The sequence below is a fragment of the Populus alba genome, chromosome 5 (genome assembly GCF_005239225.2).
Source record: "Populus alba chromosome 5, ASM523922v2, whole genome shotgun sequence".
In the NCBI taxonomy this organism is placed as follows: domain Eukaryota; kingdom Viridiplantae; phylum Streptophyta; class Magnoliopsida; order Malpighiales; family Salicaceae; genus Populus; species Populus alba.
This window is the reverse complement of record NC_133288.1, coordinates 8268835-8287026: the sequence shown is the minus strand read 5'-3', so window position 1 is coordinate 8287026 and position 18192 is coordinate 8268835. Positions and strand designations below refer to the sequence as shown.

Here is an 18192-nt window from a genome sequence, read left to right as displayed (position 1 = left end):
ATTATCTTCTCTTATTTTCCATAATATTTTTTTTAAATAATATAAATTGTTTATTTAGCAAGTCTTTGGTGATGGGTGAAAGAGGTCTTTTTAGGCCTCGTTTGTTTGTTGGAAAGTAGTTTCTTTATGGAAAGTGAATTCCGGAGAAAATAAATTCCGGGAAGGTGAATTCCGAGAAAAGTATTTTCCGATATTTGGTATGTAATGAAAAATAAGTTGAAAAACACTTTCTAGTGTTTGGTTATGTCATGGAAAATGAACTGGAAAATAATTTATTAATATTTTATTTTTCTTAAGTTTATTAAAATAATGAGGAATAAATCTTACAAATTAAAAAGTTAAATGAGAATGAAATTGAAAAAAAAATATAATTTCATAAATTATATCAAATAAAATAAATAATAATCAAAATAATAGAGATCAAATCTAAAAAAAAAAAAATGAAAGATGAAGAAATTAAAATAATAATAATCAACATTTCATAAATTATTTCAAATGAAATAAGTAACAATCAAAAGAATAAGGACCAAATTTGATAGATAAAAAATTTCAATAAAAAAATAATAAGGAAAAAGCAAATAGCAATTATAAAAATAAGGATCAAAGTTAATATAAAAATAAAATTTTAAGAGATGAAATTGAAAAATAAATATTCAAAACAAAATATATATAGCAATTAAAAGTTTGAGGATCAAATTTGATATAATCAGCAAATAATGACATTTCTAAATTTTTCACAACTTCCGGAAAGTGTTTTCCGTCCAAATTTTTCAGAAAAATACTTTCCTAAAAACCAAGCCAAATTTTTCTTTTACTAGAAAGTGTTTTCCGTTGACCAACTTTTCTAATGGCAAACAAACACAAGAAAGTTTGGAAAGTGATTTTTCAGAAACCACTTTTCGAAAAACAAACACAGCTAAAAAGGAAAACACTTTCCTAAAAATCAAGCTAAATTTTTCTTTGACTGAAAAGTATTTTCCGTTGATCAGAAAGTGTTTTATATTGACTAATTTTTCTAATGGCAAACAAACACATGAAAGTTTAGAAAATAATTTCCTGAAAACTACTTTCTGGAAATAAACATTTGCCTTAAAGCGTGTTTTAATTAAAGATATATTAAAATAATATATATTTTTTTAATTTATAATATTAATACATTAAAAGTATTAAAAATATTAAAAGAATATTAAAATAAAAAAACAGTTAAAAATAACTGGTTGTAAAGCGTCACCGAAGACAGCTTTAGAAGCAGCGCCTCCCATTAAGCAGGTCCCACATCTTCGCCCGTCCATTGGCAGCGCTGAAACGAGCATCTGTTCTTTCGTTAAAAAAAGAAAGACATAACACGGCTAAGCCCGTGTGGTCCTACCGTTTGGCGTTTGGTGCCATAAAAAACAACACGTCACAATAGTATTTTACAAGTACACCCATATTATTATTTTTTTAATAAAAAAATTAGTAGTAAAACTAGATAAATAATCTGTGTTATCTCACGGCTAGATCAAATTTTTTAGGAATTTAAACCGGAGAATTATGGGTTTTGTAATTACAGAACAAATGTTATTAGATGTTCTCTGTCAGAAAGATAAATCATAGTTCTTTGGTCTCCTTTTCATTCCAAAATTGCTGTTGTTGTTGCTGACGAAGAAATTGATATAATGCTGATTCTAAAACAAAAACCCCACTACAAGTAGGGAGAATTTATTTATTTATTTTTTATTACAGGTAAACTAAAAAAACCCTACGTATATAATCGAAAATTTAAAAATAAAAAAGGCAATAATTTACCCGACGCATTAGTTACCGAAACTCCGTTCCGAAGAAGAAGAAAATCTGAGCCAACCTTCAGTTTTATTGACCATAACTAAAAATAAAATAAAATAAAATAAAATTATGGAATGAGTCAGTCGCAGAGGGACTCACCTCTCTCCTCCTACTTAATTTAATTCCCTCGACACATTTATGCCCATTTGCACCTCTGAGTAATCATTCAATACCACAAACCCCTCCCTAAACCCGACCCGAACCCATGGCGAGACGCTCCTTACCCCTTCTTAAACACCTCCTGTCCTCCTCCTCCTCCTCCACCACCCCCACCCTCCGCCGATCCGTAACCTATATGCCACGCCCTGGCGACGGTGAACCACGGCCGGTAACCTTGATCCCCGGCGATGGAATCGGCCCTTTAGTCACCAACGCCGTCGAACAAGTCATGGAAGCAATGCACGCGCCAGTCTATTTCGAGAAATACGAGGTCCATGGCGACATGATGAGAGTGCCATCGGAAGTGATGGAATCGATCAAGAAAAACAAAGTCTGCTTGAAAGGAGGTTTGACGACGCCTATGGGAGGAGGAGTTAGTTCATTGAACTTGCAATTGAGGAAGGAGTTGGATTTGTATGCGTCGCTGGTGAACTGTTTTAATCTGCAAGGGTTGCCTACGCGACACCAAAATGTTGATATTGTTGTTATTAGGGAGAATACGGAGGGGGAGTATGCCGGCTTGGAGCATGAAGTGGTTCCTGGTGTTGTTGAGAGTCTCAAGGTATTTCCTTTTCATTTTCTTTTTTTTAATTGTCTGGGTCCCACATAGAGTGCCATATGACGGGGTCGAAGATTCTGGATGATTTGGAATTATATGATTGAACATATTGTTGCTGCTAATGTGATTATGGTTAAACTTTGGGATTTCGTGTGCTTTGCTATTACGTTGAAGAGTTTTTTTGATTAAAAATGTTTGGATGATATTTTTTTCAGATTTGTATTTTTATCTTTTACATCAGCATATTAAAATTATTAAAAAAAAAATCTGAAAAGTATCAATTGAATGCGCGAAAAGCATGTTGTATCGGAAAAATAAACACCAACACAAATATATACAAGTATTATTGTGGTTTGTGTTTTGATCGATTTTAGGGTGTTTGTGGGTCCCACAGAGGCTCCAAATCATGAGTGGAAAACTGAAATCTGGATGAATTGGTGTTAATTATTATTGATTTTTTTTTTTTTGTTAATGAGATTATGGTTAAATCCTGGGAATATGGAATTTTGGGTTGTGAGTTTTGAAATATGAATGAAACTGGGGTGATTAATTATGATTGAACATGTGTTATTGTTAATGTGATTATTATGATTGAAGCATGGGGAGTTCTTGTTACGCGTTCCTTTGTCCTAGCATGGTTCCACAATTTGCAAATTAAGAGCATGATCGAAATTGTGCTAATTAGGATTGGAATGTAATTGTTTAGGTGATTATCATTAAAACTTGGAACTTGGAAGTCTCTGTTATATATGTCTCTGCTTTAATTTTGTGTATGGAATGAAATTGGTGTTAATATTGATTGAATTTATGACATTTAAGTGACAATGGTTACTTTGATAAATATCTTTGCTTTTAATATTTAAGTGGCCATGGTAAAGCAGGTGTGATTTAGCTGTTAAGCCTTCGTTTCTAATTAGTGAATACTTTAACGTTGATTGAGCATAGGTGGAAGTTATTTCAGTTTATGGTTTTGAATTGGGAATTTGCTTTTCTAGCATTTAGGACTTTTAAACTTGAAAGCTGTATTACTTTGCACTACAATTCACTTTGGAACTATCACTGCAACTAGCACAATGTTCTTTTTCCACATCCATGAATGTGAAGTGAGGGACTATAAGTAGTCCCTCCTAATCATTATTGGATAAATTCACATATCTCTATGTTTTGTAGATTCGTGCTTTGTGGTCAGAGACTTGAAAGCAGAATTGAAATACATGAACGATAGATACCTTGTTATCCCATAATATCGCTTTAACTATGTAGTGTTTTTTTTATATTAAATTTGGACTGCGTGTTTATTTACAGAGCTAGTTTTCCCTTTACCTTGTCCAGTTTTGCATTTTTAGGGATTATTTCTGCATCACATACTTGCTAATTTGACAGGTGATAACAAAGTTCTGCTCGGAGCGCATTGCAAAATATGCTTTTGAGTATGCTTACCTGAATAACCGGAAGAAAGTGACCGCTGTGCACAAAGCAAACATTATGAAGCTCGCAGATGGTTTGTTCTTGGAATCTTGTAGGGAAGTTGCTACAAAATATCCTGGAATCAAATACAATGAAATTATCGTGGACAATTGCTGCATGCAACTTGTCTCGAAGCCTGAGCAATTTGATGTGATGGTATGGAATAAGCACCTGGAAAATTCTATATGTGACTTGCCTAGCTATATCTAATCAATTGCTGTTGATACTATAGCATCAACTGCATTACATCTGTTCACTTGCTTTCCGAGACTTGACTAACTATTGTGATCTACTTTATTTTGTTTATTACATCTTCTAGTTAATACAATTCTGTTTGGTTTTGAGTTTTCTTTTTAATTTTTTTTTCCGACTTAAGATTTTAAATTTAGATACCTAGTTTATAAACTTAGTTTTGTCTCCTGTGTCAACAAGTCTTGGATCTTTGGAGGCAACAGCAACAACAACATTTTCCCTTTATCGTAAGTTATATATAAGAAGAATATCCTTCTTGGCTGTCAGTAATCAATAGTGGTCTGTGAAGCTCTGCAAACTCTTCTTTCAAATCTCAATACTTTTCAGTTTTCCCTTTCCTTTTCTGAAATAGTAATGGGGAATAGTAACAATGGAGCATTCTTTAGCTGATACCACTGGATTTACAATTTGCAGGTGACGCCTAATCTTTATGGCAATCTCGTTGCAAATACAGCTGCAGGTATTGCTGGTGGCTCTGGAGTCATGCCAGGAGGTAATTTGTTGATATATTTTGCCTCATAACTTATTACTTTATTGTAGTTTTATGTGCTGTTGGAATAACTGATGATAGAAAACACACAAGAAGTAGGTGATTGTGAAGCCAACTTGATGAATGATTATCATAGATTTCCCTGATCTAATGTCTACTTCAAGGTCATGAGCTCATCCAAATGGATTGCTTTAAGTCACCTTAACATTGCTTGCTTTGCAATATATTTGTTAGAGGATCTCAACTAGGACATAATATATGAAAATAGGTGCTCTTTGTTGTGTAAAGGTTTGGTGTTGATGAATTTTAGCTGGTTTCTGCTTTTTAAAATTACCAGATAGCATTTGTGGATATTAAGTCAACACAACACTTGTATTCTTTCGATTATAAAATGAAAGGTTCATCTCGTGGCTCTGGCTCCTTTGAGAGCCCAGTAGTGTTGGAGCATTTCAACAGGAGATTTAAGGTCATGAATTGAGCTATCAGTCTATTGGGAATTCAGGACAGCAGTTAATGGCCCATGTTGGAATATTTTTTATTCTGTAGAATGTTGTGCTCAAAGTGACGTTTGTGTGATAACCTTTGAACATTTGATGCTTCAAATGTTAAAGATTATTCCCTACCAAGTCTGCTAATATGCCTAGATCTCTGGGTTGAATAAGTTTGCTGTTCACCAATCCTGGGTATCTTATGTCTTAGATGTAAAACTAGATGTTTACAACATCAGCACTCCTCTCCATAGCTAAATCCGTTCACATGATAATAAAAGTCCGGTGAATATATCTTATGTCTTTCATATGATGATGCTAGAGACAAGCGCTACTAGTTAGGCAAGCAGACAAATGTTTATAGATGCACTGTAAAATTCTAATGCATTGGATTTGCATTGTGGATGATGAATGCTACTGATAAACACATCTGTATACGTGCATATATTTTTGAGTGTGCGTCGGGTGGGGAGAGGGGGGGTGGGGGGTTGACCCTTGGTGTGAAATTGGATCATTGTTTGCCTTCATTCATTTTAAAACATCTCTTTGGTTATTAAACCACCCACCCCCCTCTCCTCCATCTACATAAGAAAAGAAAGTTGGAGGAGAAAATTATTTCTTAGAAAGATTTTGTTTCACTTGCCCAAAGTTGTCCTTTTACATTCAGAATCACTGGGAATGCTAAGAATGAGATTCATTGTTGCAGGCAATGTTGGGGCTGATCATGCTATATTTGAGCAAGGCGCTTCAGCAGGAAACGTAGGAAATGAGAAACTATTGGAACAGAAGACAGCAAACCCAGTTGCGGTGCTTCTCTCTTCTGCCATGATGCTAAGACATCTCCAGTTCCCTTCTTTTGCTGATCGATTAGAAACTGCAGTCAAACAGGTAATCTCAGAGGGCCGTTACCGAACAAAAGATCTAGGAGGATCCAGCACCACCCAAGAGGTTGTTGATGCAGTGATAGGCGCTTTAGACTGACTGGGTAGATACTCACTTCGCTGCTCCTCTCACTAAAACATTTGCTGGTGCTGCTCAGAAGTTTCACCTTCCAGTATTCTTTCTCACGCTTCTACATTTTTGGATTTTATGCCAACCGCACTCGAGATTTTATCTTTTATTTCTTACGTTTAATAAATCTCAATCCCATAAGATAAATGATGTTGCTATTTGAGTTATATACCTGTAAAGGCGAAAAGATGGTCAGATTCTGTGTTTGCTGCAGTCCTAAAGCCTAATTTGTATTATAATACCGTGGAAGTCATGGCAACATTCCAGGGAAATCGAATTTGAATATGGTTGTCTACTTTTTACACTGATAAAGACCACTCTGTATGTGTCGTAGTTGCGCAAGGTTTTCAAGAGCTATCTAATTTATGGATATATGCAAGAAGCAACCCTTTTCTTCCTTGTGGTATATTGTGTGTTTGCTTTGAGGAGTTTGTTTCCTTATTAGTATTTGATGTCTGCTGTGTATTTTGCCTGTGGAATTCATCATGACCGCTCTGGCAGGGGTTTTGCTAGTATATGTGCGCATTGAGTTGCCTGCCTCAATAGGGTCTCCTATCAATTGAGTCTGGTAACACAAATCATGTTCATGAAACTCGTGAGAAATTGGATTTATTGTTTTCCCTGAAAATGAAAATGTTTTTTTTTTTTTTTTTTTATCTTTTTTTAAGCTTGCGTGCTGGCATAAAAGATGAACAGTATATATCATCTTTATTCAACTAATTGGAGTATTAATCTCCATATTTTCACTAGGTCAAGATGTGCAGGCACCATAACAGAATGTTAGGCACTGCATCTATTGATGAGAAATGTTAGTGCCCGTAGATGATTGGCTAGAAAGGTTGGCAGACGATAGCTATTGGCGATAAACACAGAAGATTGGTGAAGCACGGCTAGAGAAGTAAGCATGCGGCTACATTGTATTGTATACCACCAATATTGTACACTCTCTAGTAACGGGCCTAAGAGTTGGGATAAAGCCCATGATTTGACAAACATGGAGATTTTCTTGGGTGAAGGCCCATTAAAGGACATGGTTGTCCTTGTCCATACCAGACAAACTAGTTGTCTATGTCGGCTTAGCCTAAATGGATAATGCTGTCTATTTAGTAGTTATCCAAGTTATCCATTATTTTTTATTTTTTTAGTGTAACAGATAAAGTTTTTATTTTTTTTTATTTTTTCACTAATCATCAACATGAAAAAGGGTGAATTATGTTTTAACTCCATAATCATAATCATACCAGATACTCGTTAATTCAAACATAGCCACCACATTTTTTCTATATTATTTATCAAATTCCAAAAACTATATTCTTATTTCAAATAGAGATTTTATCTTTAATATACTTAATGTAAAATAAACTCATAGGAAAATAGAAAAATAATCAATGTATTAAATAAAATAATATAAGATTCAAAGTGTTTTTTTTGCGCTACTTTATTGAATTGAAGTGTTCGATTATGAAAAATATCAAATCCCTAAGAGTTGGGTCAAGGCCCATGATTCAAAGTGTTTTGACAGGATTGAGATTTTTTCTGTTATTATTGATAAGTTTCATTGGCTATTACATGCTAGTTCGATTGATTGAATTATAAATAACATATTTTAATTTTGTCATGTTTTAAAAATGTGATATTTATGAAATATTATTATTTTAAAATGCAGCAACTATCTTTGTTGCGTTTTGAAATAAAAAGCAATATAGTCAAATTATAATATTTCACTATTTTTTTTTTGTTTTTATATCAATTCAATATAATTTTTTTTTTTAATTTTGTGTGCTAATAGCACAATTTAGATGAGCCCATTAAAGTGACAGATTCATCAAATCCTGATTTTGATTAAAAAAAATAATAAAAGAACGAAGAAAAGTCAAGCCCAATCGCTAGACAATGGGCACCGAAATCTGTCGTCCAATCAATTTCCACACGCGTGCCCCGCGGTGCACGGATCCACACAACAACTTGACTAAAATCATGATAGATACTGCATCCATGCACATCTTTTTATGATGGGCTCCACCGCTTTCAATCATTCTTTCCGACCTTCACTTCTTTGTAAAAAAAGCTTAAAAGATTTACATCGCTTTCTTTATTACTTCCACGCATACAGGTAATTACTTTTTATTCACAATTAAAATCAAGCAGATGCCTGGTTCCAGTGTTCTTGGCAATTTATTTTTAAAAATACTGTCCTTTTGCTCTCTTTGTTTAGGTGGTCCGAGAAGATTTATTGATGCGGTCCATTTGTCAAACTTTCTTTCATCTCATCGTTAATTCTTGACAACATGTCATAAAACACTTCTCTAGGACATCTCGAGTCACATGTTAAGAACCAGTAGCAAAATGGATGAATGCTATGAACATTATCGTGTATTATTTGAGGTTTATCCCATCACAACATGATAGGACCACCAAGGAAACTAAATTCTAGATGGACCTTACCTTGCATGGCCAACATACGATCAATTAGATATTCTCCCATACAGATACAAACTCGCAAGATTCTCCCAGACAAAGACAACACTCCCTTCCTTATCCCCTCTCTTGAACAAATGCTTTAGTACCTTCAGTTTCTTGAAAACTCCAAAATGAATCACTTCTTCAAGAACCATAAACACTTAACTCTCTTGGCATCCACTTTCAACAGATTCGTCAGTTCAAATTTAAGTAAAAAACCTCGTGCACTGTTCTCAAGCTTTGCCAATGATCTTCTTGAACCAGACTCATGGAAATCAATGGAGGGCCTTGTACGTTGCAAGGCAAATTATGCTCCTTTGTCTCCTATAAGCTTCTTGGAGCGATCAGCTACAGTTTATAGGGACAGAACTTCAGTTGTTTATGGTTCTTTGAAGTTTACATGGGCTGAAACTCATCAACGTTGCCTCAAACTTGCCTCTGCTTTATCCCAGTTGGGAATTTCTCGTGGTGATGTGGTAAGTCTGTTCTTCTGTTTATTTTTTCTGATATTTTTCCAGCAGTGGGGTTTGTCCGCTGCTTTCCACAGGCTGCTCGAGGATTCTGACAAGGATTCACCTTCTGTCCCCCACCCCTTCTCAATTACGTTGTTATTGAGAGTAAATTTGATCTCGTCGGTTAAAATGGAATGACGCTTTCTTGATTATTGCATGGTTACATAGATTTCTAGGTTGTTATTGAAATGTTAGTTGGTTCTGTTTGATATGGTTTCACTGCTTTACTTGGCATGGTTCAATAGCTCTTGTCGGAAATAATTCGAAAGTGGCATCAATCATGGTGCATTTGATTGAGTTAGATAAAGGCTTACTGAATGCTACAGTAACCAAGCGTTATTATAGAGCATAGACAACGATGACATGGTATATTAATTTAATTTAATAGGAGATGACAGTCTCATTTGACAAGATTACAGCGGGCTTCCCAAAAATTTACTATCACTAATCAGCAAAATGGAGAAAAAGGAGATATTACTTCCAATCTTGTCAGCCTGAGATGTTCTGTTTTTGCGTTGTCTATCATACTTTTGGGAGTGAATTTGTTTATTTTGAAGGTATTAGTGGCTGAATCAAATATGTTTGCCTTATCAAGTCATAAATGTTTTGATGTCTTGAGACTATAAATTTAAGCAGGTTGCTGCTCTGGCCCCTAATGTTCCAGCAATGTATGAGCTGCACTTTGCAGTTCCAATGGCTGGAGCAGTTTTTTGTACTCTTAATACCCGCCATGACTCGAATATGGTGTCTATCCTACTGGAACATTCGGAGGCAAAGATTATTTTCGTGGACCACCAGTTACTTGATCTTGCTAGAGGAGCGCTTGATCTTCTAGAAAAGACAGGAACAAAATCACCTATGGTGGTCTTGATTTCTGAATCTGATGGTTCTTCTCCCACTGGCTTCAGTTCAAGTAGTTACGAGTATGAAAGCCTCTTGGAAAATGGACACAGTGGATTTGAGATCAGGCAACCGGAAAGCGAATGGGATCCTATCAGTATAAATTATACTTCTGGCACAACGTCAAGGCCTAAAGGAGTTGTTTATAGTCACAGGGGAGCTTATCTCAACACCCTTGCGACGCTTTTCCTCCATGGCATTGGTACAATGCCTGTTTACCTTTGGACTGTGCCCATGTTTCACTGCAATGGATGGTGCCTCACTTGGGGTATGGCAGCACAGGGTGGTGCTAACGTATGCCTGAGAAAAGTCTCTCCAAAAGACATATTTGACAGCATTGACCAGCACAAGGTGACACACATGGCAGGAGCACCGACTGTCTTGAGCATGATTGTGAATTCAGCAGTCAGTGACCAAAAACCCCTTCCTCACAAAGTGGAAATTATGACAGGGGGTGCACCACCACCCCCTCAAATCTTTTTCAAGATGGAGGAGTTAGGTTTTGGTGTATCTCATTTGTATGGCCTTACAGAAACATATGGTCCAGGGACTTATTGCTCATGGAAACCTGAATGGGATTCACTTCCTCTCAACGAGAGATCAAAGATGAAAGCTCGACAAGGGGTCCAACATCTTGGATTGGAAGATGTTGACGTAAAGGATCCTGTCACCATGGAAAGTGTACCAGCGGATGGTAAAACGATTGGAGAGATTATGCTCAGAGGAAACACTGTGATGAGTGGCTACCTAAAAGACTCGAAAGCAACTGAGGATGCTTTCAGAGGCGGCTGGTTTAGAAGTGGGGATCTTGCTGTGAAACATTCTGATGGATATATTGAAGTGAAGGACAGAGCAAAGGATATTGTGATTACTGGTGGAGAGAATGTATGCACACTTGAAGTAGAAACAGTTCTGTATAATCATCCAGCAATTCTCGAGGTCGCAGTTGTTGGGCGGCCGGATGACCTCTGGGGACAAACCCCTTGTGCATTTGTGAAGTTAAGAGAGGGATTTGACGTTGATGCTCAAGATATAATTAAGTTTTGCCAGGATCGTTTGCCACGTTATATGGCTCCCAGAACTGTCATTTTTGAGGATTTGCCCAGAAACTCTACCGGAAAAGTGCAGAAGTTTATTCTGAGGGAGAAGGCAAAGGCATTGGGTAGCCTCTTTAGGTCAGAGACACAAACCACCTGCTGATATTAGTTCAGTCAAAAACAGCATACTGTAAAGCAATTTCGTACACATAGTTTGCAAAATTATTTCAATCGATAAATACAGCGATGGTTATTTTTATCAAACAACTAAAGAGAACTTTCTAGCATTTGGATTGATCTCGAAGACCCCTGCACTCAAAACTAGTTGAATGTGTCCTTTTACAGGGGTTTTGCTCATGCAGGATGCCTTACCATTTCGACATGGACGATGCATGGACAGACGAGAGAACCACAGTATATGTGAATTCATTCTTCACCCGTAATTGAAGCCATATGCGTGGATAAAAACTAGTATCTTGAAATTTACTCAAATAAATTCATAGAAGTTTATTTCATTATTCTTTGATAATAACTCCTTGTTACAATTCTTTTAGGCTAATATACAAAATTTCTAAATAAAATTGAAAAAATAATAATAAAATTATGATCTAACTAGTAAAAAAATTCCTAAATCAATTAGGAAAATAAAGAAAATCCCATTTAGTAAGGATTTTGCAATTTACTCAAATAAATTCATAAAAGTTTATTTCATTAATCTTTAATAATAACTCCCAGTTACAACTCTTCTAGACTACTTATATCTTAGTAAAAATTTCTAAACAAAGTTGGAAAAAAAATTATAATCTAACTAGTAAAAAAAGAGTTCTGAATCAACTAAGAAAATAAAAAAAATCCCAAATAGTAACATCTAGTTTGATTTAAAAGCCTTCCGAGCTCAGATAATAATGAAATCTTAACCCTATAAAAAATAGGGTCTTCATAATTCACCGTCAAAATTTCAATTTGATGAAATGATCGATTAAATTTATATTTATTTTACTAGAGTGTGTGCTATACTCTTCTATAACTTCTCAAAACCAAGAAAATCTTAACAATTAAATAAATGATACAATAAAAATAATTAAGCCAAAAGTAATGAAGAAACTACCTCACACCTTCCCCTCTACTTGTTAAAAAACTCTCTCCCCGAGTTAAGTGTTGGAAATTGAACTTAACCATGTTAAAGAAATATATATTTTAAGTGCAGTATTGTCACTAATTTATGATAACTTGAAATATCTTAAATTCAATTCCAGCAAAGATATATTCATGTAGAATTTTAAAATCTAGACAAAACTTCTCGAGATCTAAAGAATTAAAGTCACATGAAATCAATTTTTAAAATGATGAAAACCTCAATTGACGTGTTTAGTCATACTGAACAACAAAATCTTGATCACTAGTTGAATTGGTAATTTCAGAAGATTGATCCAACGTAGATACATTTGACTTGAATGACATATCAACACTTAATTCTTCTTTGATGTTAATTTCATTTTCTTGAGCAATTCCAACAACTTGTTCTGGCTTTTCTTTAGTTAATTTAACCTCAACATGTTCACTAACTTTAAACTGTCATTTAAATTTAATATTTATTTCATGTTCTAACTATTTCTTTAGCATATTTAGTTATTTTAAGTGGTTCCTCTGAAAATAACAATAATTATTGCTCCTTTGCTTCATTCCAAACAAACTCTATTATCAGAGTAACTAATTTATCATTAAAAATATTGGTTATTGGAGTTAGAATAATAGATGTGTATGATTCTAGAATGAAAATCTTTTCAATTCTTTTTTTATTTTTATCATCAACCTCAACAATTGGTGCCTCCACTTTCTTCTCCTTTATCTTAAAAACTTTAGGTTTGGTTTCTTTTTAAAAGATACAAGCATATAACTCAAACATTCTTATTAATCTTATATAAATTATCTCTACCTAAATATATAGCTTCTACATCATTTTATCAAAGCCTACTGAATATCAAACTAAACACATTCATATCTACCACATCACAATAAATCTTATCCATATGCTTTTCAATAAAAAGAGGCACTTTATAACATTTGCTTAGCCTTATTTTCCATGTAACTTTTATCCATCAAATTTTATATGTTTTGAGATGTGGTTTTAATTATAATTTTAATTTATTAGCATTATCTTTGCCAATAATATTTTTATAGCTATCACTATCAATAATCAAATCAAACAAGTTATTTTTTTTTATGGTTCATTGGATATGAGATTTTAAATAGAAAGTCATACATTATACCTCATTAAGAACTATTGATTTAGACTATATATACTCTTATAGATAAAATAAGAGACTTAGCTTGCCACGTATAGCTTTCTAAAATAACTGGTAAAGCGCTTTTCGATCGCAAGGCCAAACATTGTTATTAGCAGTGTTTGACACTGCAATCGGAAAACGCTTTTTTAAAAATTTAATTTTTTTTATTTTTTGATTTAAATTAATATGTTTTTAATGTTTTCTGATTGTTTTGATGTGCTGATATTAAAAATAATTTTGAAAAAATAAAAAAATTATTTTAATGCGTTTTGAAATGAAAAACACTTTGAAAATTGCACTGCAGTAGCTAAGTAACATACAATCAAAGCAAAAATTATCAAACTTTATGAAAATATTGAAGTTATACGGGATGTTTGGAAGTATGGTAGTGGTTATTTTTCAAAATTATTTTTACTCAAAAATCATAAAAATAATGTATTTTTATTTTTTTTAAAATTATTTTTAATATCAACACATCAAAATGTTTTAGAAATACAAAAAAGTAATTTGAAAAAAAATAGGTTAAAAAAATCAATTTCTTTTTAAAATACTTTTAAAATGCAAATTTTACTGGACAACAACATGAATAATGATCCTAGCACTATTACGACAACTTTTCACCATTACTTTTTGCATATTCTATCAAACATTTACACCTAACAACATTAACCTAATAGTCCAACACAATTTAAAATGTAAAAGGTGGATATGAATGGAACTCTGCAACAAGGAAACAAACACGGTAACAACAACTTGTTTCCACTTCCCAGCAATGCTTAGACATGACATACAGAGACATTGTTGTGCACCAATGTCGCAAGCAACAAACCTTACCCACAACAACAGTAAGAAAAGAAGAAGGATGACACTGTTTCAATTGGTTTTGAAACCAACATTTATAAGGGAACAACGAACAAACAAAAAATCAAAGCTGGATAGCAAATTATAAATCAAATTTCGGTTGTGAAAGAAACGTATGAGTACATGGCAAACATTGAAAATTGAAATCGGAAAGAGCTATGATTAGAGAGAATACAATACGCAATTCAACATTATCAAACATGGAAATCAATGTACATGCTTTTTATTTATAACGAAACATAAAAATCCATATCGAACGACATTATACCTTTATAAAATCTTCATCTTCAGCAGATTACAATAACATCCCCAAGAACAACATGCCTTTTATTTATAAAATGAACAACTTTATTTGAATTTTAAATTTAACAATAAGACAAACACTAAGTTTATTTTTGGAGTAAACAATGACATATTAAAGATGGGTAATTTTCCTTGGTTACCTACACGATCTGGGTTGATGATATGTAGCTCAGGGCCTGCAATTTTTTTTTATGTTCGATCTGGAAAGAATAATTTCACTTTGAGCATTGACAACAACTGAAAATAACAATAGGAGTGTTGTCACAATTAGAAAATAGTTATTTAACATTCATTTTCTTCCTTGAATAATTTCTATAACTGAAAAAGAAACAAATCTTGTCCTTTGACCATTTGATAGCCAACAATACAATAATGCGAAGAACATCACTTCATAGGGGTGTTGCTTACACCGTGGCTCGTGCAGGATGCTTTGTTACATCAAGACGGACAATGTAGGGATTGACAAAGGAACCACAATATATATGGTTTCCAATTTTGATCCCACTTGAAATCAATGCCAAACCCGGATCATAGTAATGCTCCATCGGTTTTCCTTCCAAATCTACGATGAAAACACCACTATTCTTCCATATATTAATTTCCCCTATGTACTTCGTATAGATTCCCATAAGCTTCCGAAGAAAAGGATGTTTGAGTGCTAGGTCTAGTGCAACTGTGATTTCCTGTTGTATTTTTGCAGCAACATTAATGGTGTTATAAACAACAGTCATACTATAAAGGTCTCTAAGTGAACGAAAAAAGAAGATTAATGCAAGTAAAGAATAGCAGGAACATAATTAAATTACCGAGGCTAATGCAATATAGTAATGGCCATGTCCATCATGATGGATGTTATCAGGCAAGCCAGGCAAATTGTCAATGAATGTCTCTAGGCTCCCTTTTTTCTTTCCTTGTATGTAATATTTTCTACACCTTCTCCTGCAATAACCAGTTCAAAAAGGTGAATTATAAGAATTTAATGATAATTCATAGATAGCTGGTGGTGTTGGATAACCTATAAAATTTATTATCTCAATGTTTTGTTAGCGTATAACCTTATCCCTGAGCGTATCTTTTAGGGCAAAAGAAAAAAAAATCCCCTCATGAAAGCCAAACGAAAGAAAGAAATATCAAAGAAGCTAATTTCTCCAAAACTAGCATGCGTGCTTGCAAGAACGTAAATAAAATTACTTGGATCATACATGAATGATTCACAGAAAACCACATATTGTTGATCTGGTGAGATCGTGACTCCATTAGCTAAGTAGAGGTCATGGGCCAAAACCTTGGTCTCTTTGGCAACTGGATCATAGCTGATTGCTCGACCATATGGCTTACCCTCCAAAAGGTCCCAGAAGAACTCGAGTAGATTGTATTTGTATGAAGCATCTGTAAAATAGATGGTGCCATCTTCTGCTATATCTACAGCATTTGTGAGTTTAAATTTTACACCCTCGGCCTCATCAGCTAATAGCTCCACTTTACCCTCTTCACTTATTTTTAACAGTCCCTGTTATACACAACATTATAAATAACAAGTCCTTGCGGTAATTGATGTAATACCAGTGCTACACACAAGACATAATAAATTTGTATTAAATACATGAGAAAATAATATATTGAAAAATGATCATATATTCAAAGTTGATTTCAAGACAATTAAACTTATAGACATAAGACTAAATAAGCTAATTTTCAAAAAACTATAATGATTTTGAGAAAAAGATAGCATTCGCTCATACTTTTATGAGAGAAAAGTGATTTCATTCAGAACATATTATATCACTCCTAATTAGTCTTAGCTTCATGTACTTTTATATTATTTTTTATAGTTGACAATCTCTAATAAACAAAATGTGATATTTGTTTTTCTTTTTTCCTCTAATTACCTAAAACAAAATGTGCAAGCATTTTTAGTGATGGCAACAAATTTTTTTTTTAAAAAACAATGAATTTGTGTCAATTAAATTTAATATGTGATTTTAATTTTGAGATTATGATCATATTAATACGGGTTAACGGTAAAATTAACATATCAACTTATATACATAACCCCAGAGCAAGAAAGTGTTGATTTAGTTGGCTAGTTGTCACATTCTTTAACCCTTCTAAGCATTTTTTTTATTTGAATCTTTGTTCTATTTGTTTAAGATGAAATAGGAGATTAAATTCAAATGAGCTATTATAGAGTTACATATTAAATTAAAAAAAAATTGACCAGGCTAGGCTGGGGTGAAATGAAATTCAAGACTCACTTGAAGAATAATTAATATTGATTAAAAAAAAAAAAAGATGGCGCGCGGAATAAACATACCACCATGTGAACCGGACCACCATAGTCTGGTGGTACAGCCTCCAATCTCCAAAAATGGTAATTCTTTCCACAATTAGATTCATCTCATCAAAGCGGTCATCCCAAAAACAGTACATGGCTGAGGAGGATTATGTGGCTTTAGCGACTATTTTTTCTTCTCTTTCCGTTCTCATATATTCTATCTACTCTGGAAAGAGAAGGGTCTCTGTTTTTTCATTTTTAATTCGAGTCCCTTTAGTTTTAATTCATTAGAAAACGAGAAATTCTAACTATTTTGCAGAGAATCTTATATCCAGGAGATCAAACCAAAACACCAAACCCCAATTTCAATCCAGCCAATTGCTAAAGGAAAAAAAAAGAGCAACAGAACATGGTGATGAACATGCGTATTAATTTATTTCTTGTAATAGAACATTAAGTTGATTAATTAACGTCACCAACCTTGAAAGCATCGGCTACAATAACTTCGTTATCGTGTCCAAGGGCGAGTCCGAGAGGCCTACCTCCAGTGCTAACCCAGCTCTCCACGATAGTGTCAGCAACTGAGTCATTAATCGTGACTCGTTTAACCCACCCATCAGCACAGGTAGTGTAAATAACTCCCGAATTGCTATCATATGCAATATCTTCTGGTTCAATCAACTGCTTGAAACCCACAAGCTCCGACCCTTGAAGCATGTGATCATTCTTCTTCAAAGCCTTCAATGGTGGCTGAGTCAGCTCGTGGATCGGAAAGTGAGCTGGTTCGAACGAGTCAAGTTGGAAAACGAGTGTAGCTACCAAGACAGGAGATAGAACCGTTAAAAGAACAGTAAGGAAGGGCCATGAGGTCTTTCTTGATGTGGGTATCGGAAAAGATGGTGAGCTTGCAGGTCTAGACTTCGTTGCCATATCCATAGGGGGTTGGATAATGTTATCTAGATACTGAGCAAGCATTTAAATTATGAAACAAGTTGTCTGAAATTATTGGCATTTTAATATTTGATGTCATAAAACTAAAACAATATAAAGACTATTAAGTTTAAAAAAACTCATGAAATAGACTCTTTTTTTTTGTTTTACCAAGACCACATTATTTCATGAGTTTTTCTCTTAAAAGATCCAAACTTGAGTTGATTCTGTCAACTCAACCCCAATTTTATCCGAGTCAAACTCTTATATATGGGCTCTTCTAACGACAACAAAAACAATGAAAAAGGGCCACGCAGATTGCCTTCTTTCCAGAACTGACAGGAACGTTGATGGGATCTGCGATTAAAAAACAAAA

The 18192-nt window shown here is 34.1% G+C and overlaps 3 protein-coding genes across 4 annotated transcripts; 2 read left to right on the top strand and 1 right to left on the bottom strand.

Moving 5' to 3' along the window:
• The first annotated feature begins 1830 nt into the window (after positions 1 to 1830).
• Positions 1831 to 6647, top strand: LOC118029965 (isocitrate dehydrogenase [NAD] regulatory subunit 1, mitochondrial). The gene is made up of 4 exons (XM_035033968.2): positions 1831 to 2545; positions 3926 to 4165; positions 4676 to 4754; positions 5946 to 6647. The coding sequence occupies exons 1-4, from the start codon at positions 2030 to 2032 to the stop codon at positions 6218 to 6220; spliced, it is 1110 nt and encodes a 369-aa protein (XP_034889859.1). The 5' UTR covers positions 1831 to 2029; the 3' UTR covers positions 6221 to 6647.
• A 1788-nt stretch (positions 6648 to 8435) lies between these two features.
• On the top strand, positions 8436 to 11463 carry LOC118029966 (butanoate--CoA ligase AAE1). 2 transcript variants are annotated; one of them, XM_073409504.1, is made up of 2 exons: positions 8436 to 9291; positions 9856 to 11463. In XM_073409504.1, the coding sequence occupies exons 1-2, from the start codon at positions 8842 to 8844 to the stop codon at positions 11320 to 11322; spliced, it is 1917 nt and encodes a 638-aa protein (XP_073265605.1). In that variant the 5' UTR covers positions 8436 to 8841; the 3' UTR covers positions 11323 to 11463. The 2 variants fall into 2 exon arrangements, with proteins under 2 accessions (XP_073265605.1, XP_034889860.1); XM_035033969.2 differs by having other exon boundaries at positions 8438 to 9186; positions 9859 to 11463.
• Positions 11464 to 14812: 3349 nt separating this feature from the next.
• LOC118029969 (protein STRICTOSIDINE SYNTHASE-LIKE 4-like) lies at positions 14813 to 17927 on the bottom strand. The gene is made up of 4 exons (XM_035033973.2): positions 17367 to 17927; positions 15814 to 16121; positions 15418 to 15550; positions 14813 to 15294 (listed from the first exon to the last, which is right to left on the bottom strand). Exons 1-4 carry the CDS (start codon positions 17859 to 17861, stop codon positions 15016 to 15018), a joined length of 1215 nt encoding a protein of 404 aa, XP_034889864.1. The 5' UTR covers positions 17862 to 17927; the 3' UTR covers positions 14813 to 15015.
• Between the last annotated feature and the right edge of the window lie 265 nt (positions 17928 to 18192).

Bases quoted from the DNA above. Each gene is read 5' to 3' on its own strand.
- LOC118029965 (XM_035033968.2), top strand. From the start codon at position 2,030: ATGGCGAGACGCTCCTTACCCCTTCTTAAACACCTCCTGTCCTCCTCC. The intron at 2,546-3,925 runs GTATTTCCTTTT...CTAATTTGACAG, and splicing joins GTGTTGTTGAGAGTCTCAAG to GTGATAACAAAGTTCTGCTC. The intron at 4,755-5,945 runs GTAATTTGTTGA...TCATTGTTGCAG, and splicing joins CTCTGGAGTCATGCCAGGAG to GCAATGTTGGGGCTGATCAT.
- LOC118029966 (XM_073409504.1), top strand. From the start codon at position 8,842: ATGAATCACTTCTTCAAGAACCATAAACACTTAACTCTCTTGGCATCC. The intron at 9,292-9,855 runs GTCCCCCACCCC...TATAAATTTAAG, and splicing joins CTGACAAGGATTCACCTTCT to CAGGTTGCTGCTCTGGCCCC.
- LOC118029969 (XM_035033973.2), bottom strand. From the start codon at position 17,861: ATGCTTGCTCAGTATCTAGATAACATTATCCAACCCCCTATGGATATG. The intron at 16,122-17,366 runs GTTGGTGACGTT...TGTGTATAACAG, and splicing joins TTGTAGCCGATGCTTTCAAG to GGACTGTTAAAAATAAGTGA. The intron at 15,551-15,813 runs GTATGATCCAAG...TGGTTATTGCAG, and splicing joins GTTTTCTGTGAATCATTCAT to GAGAAGGTGTAGAAAATATT.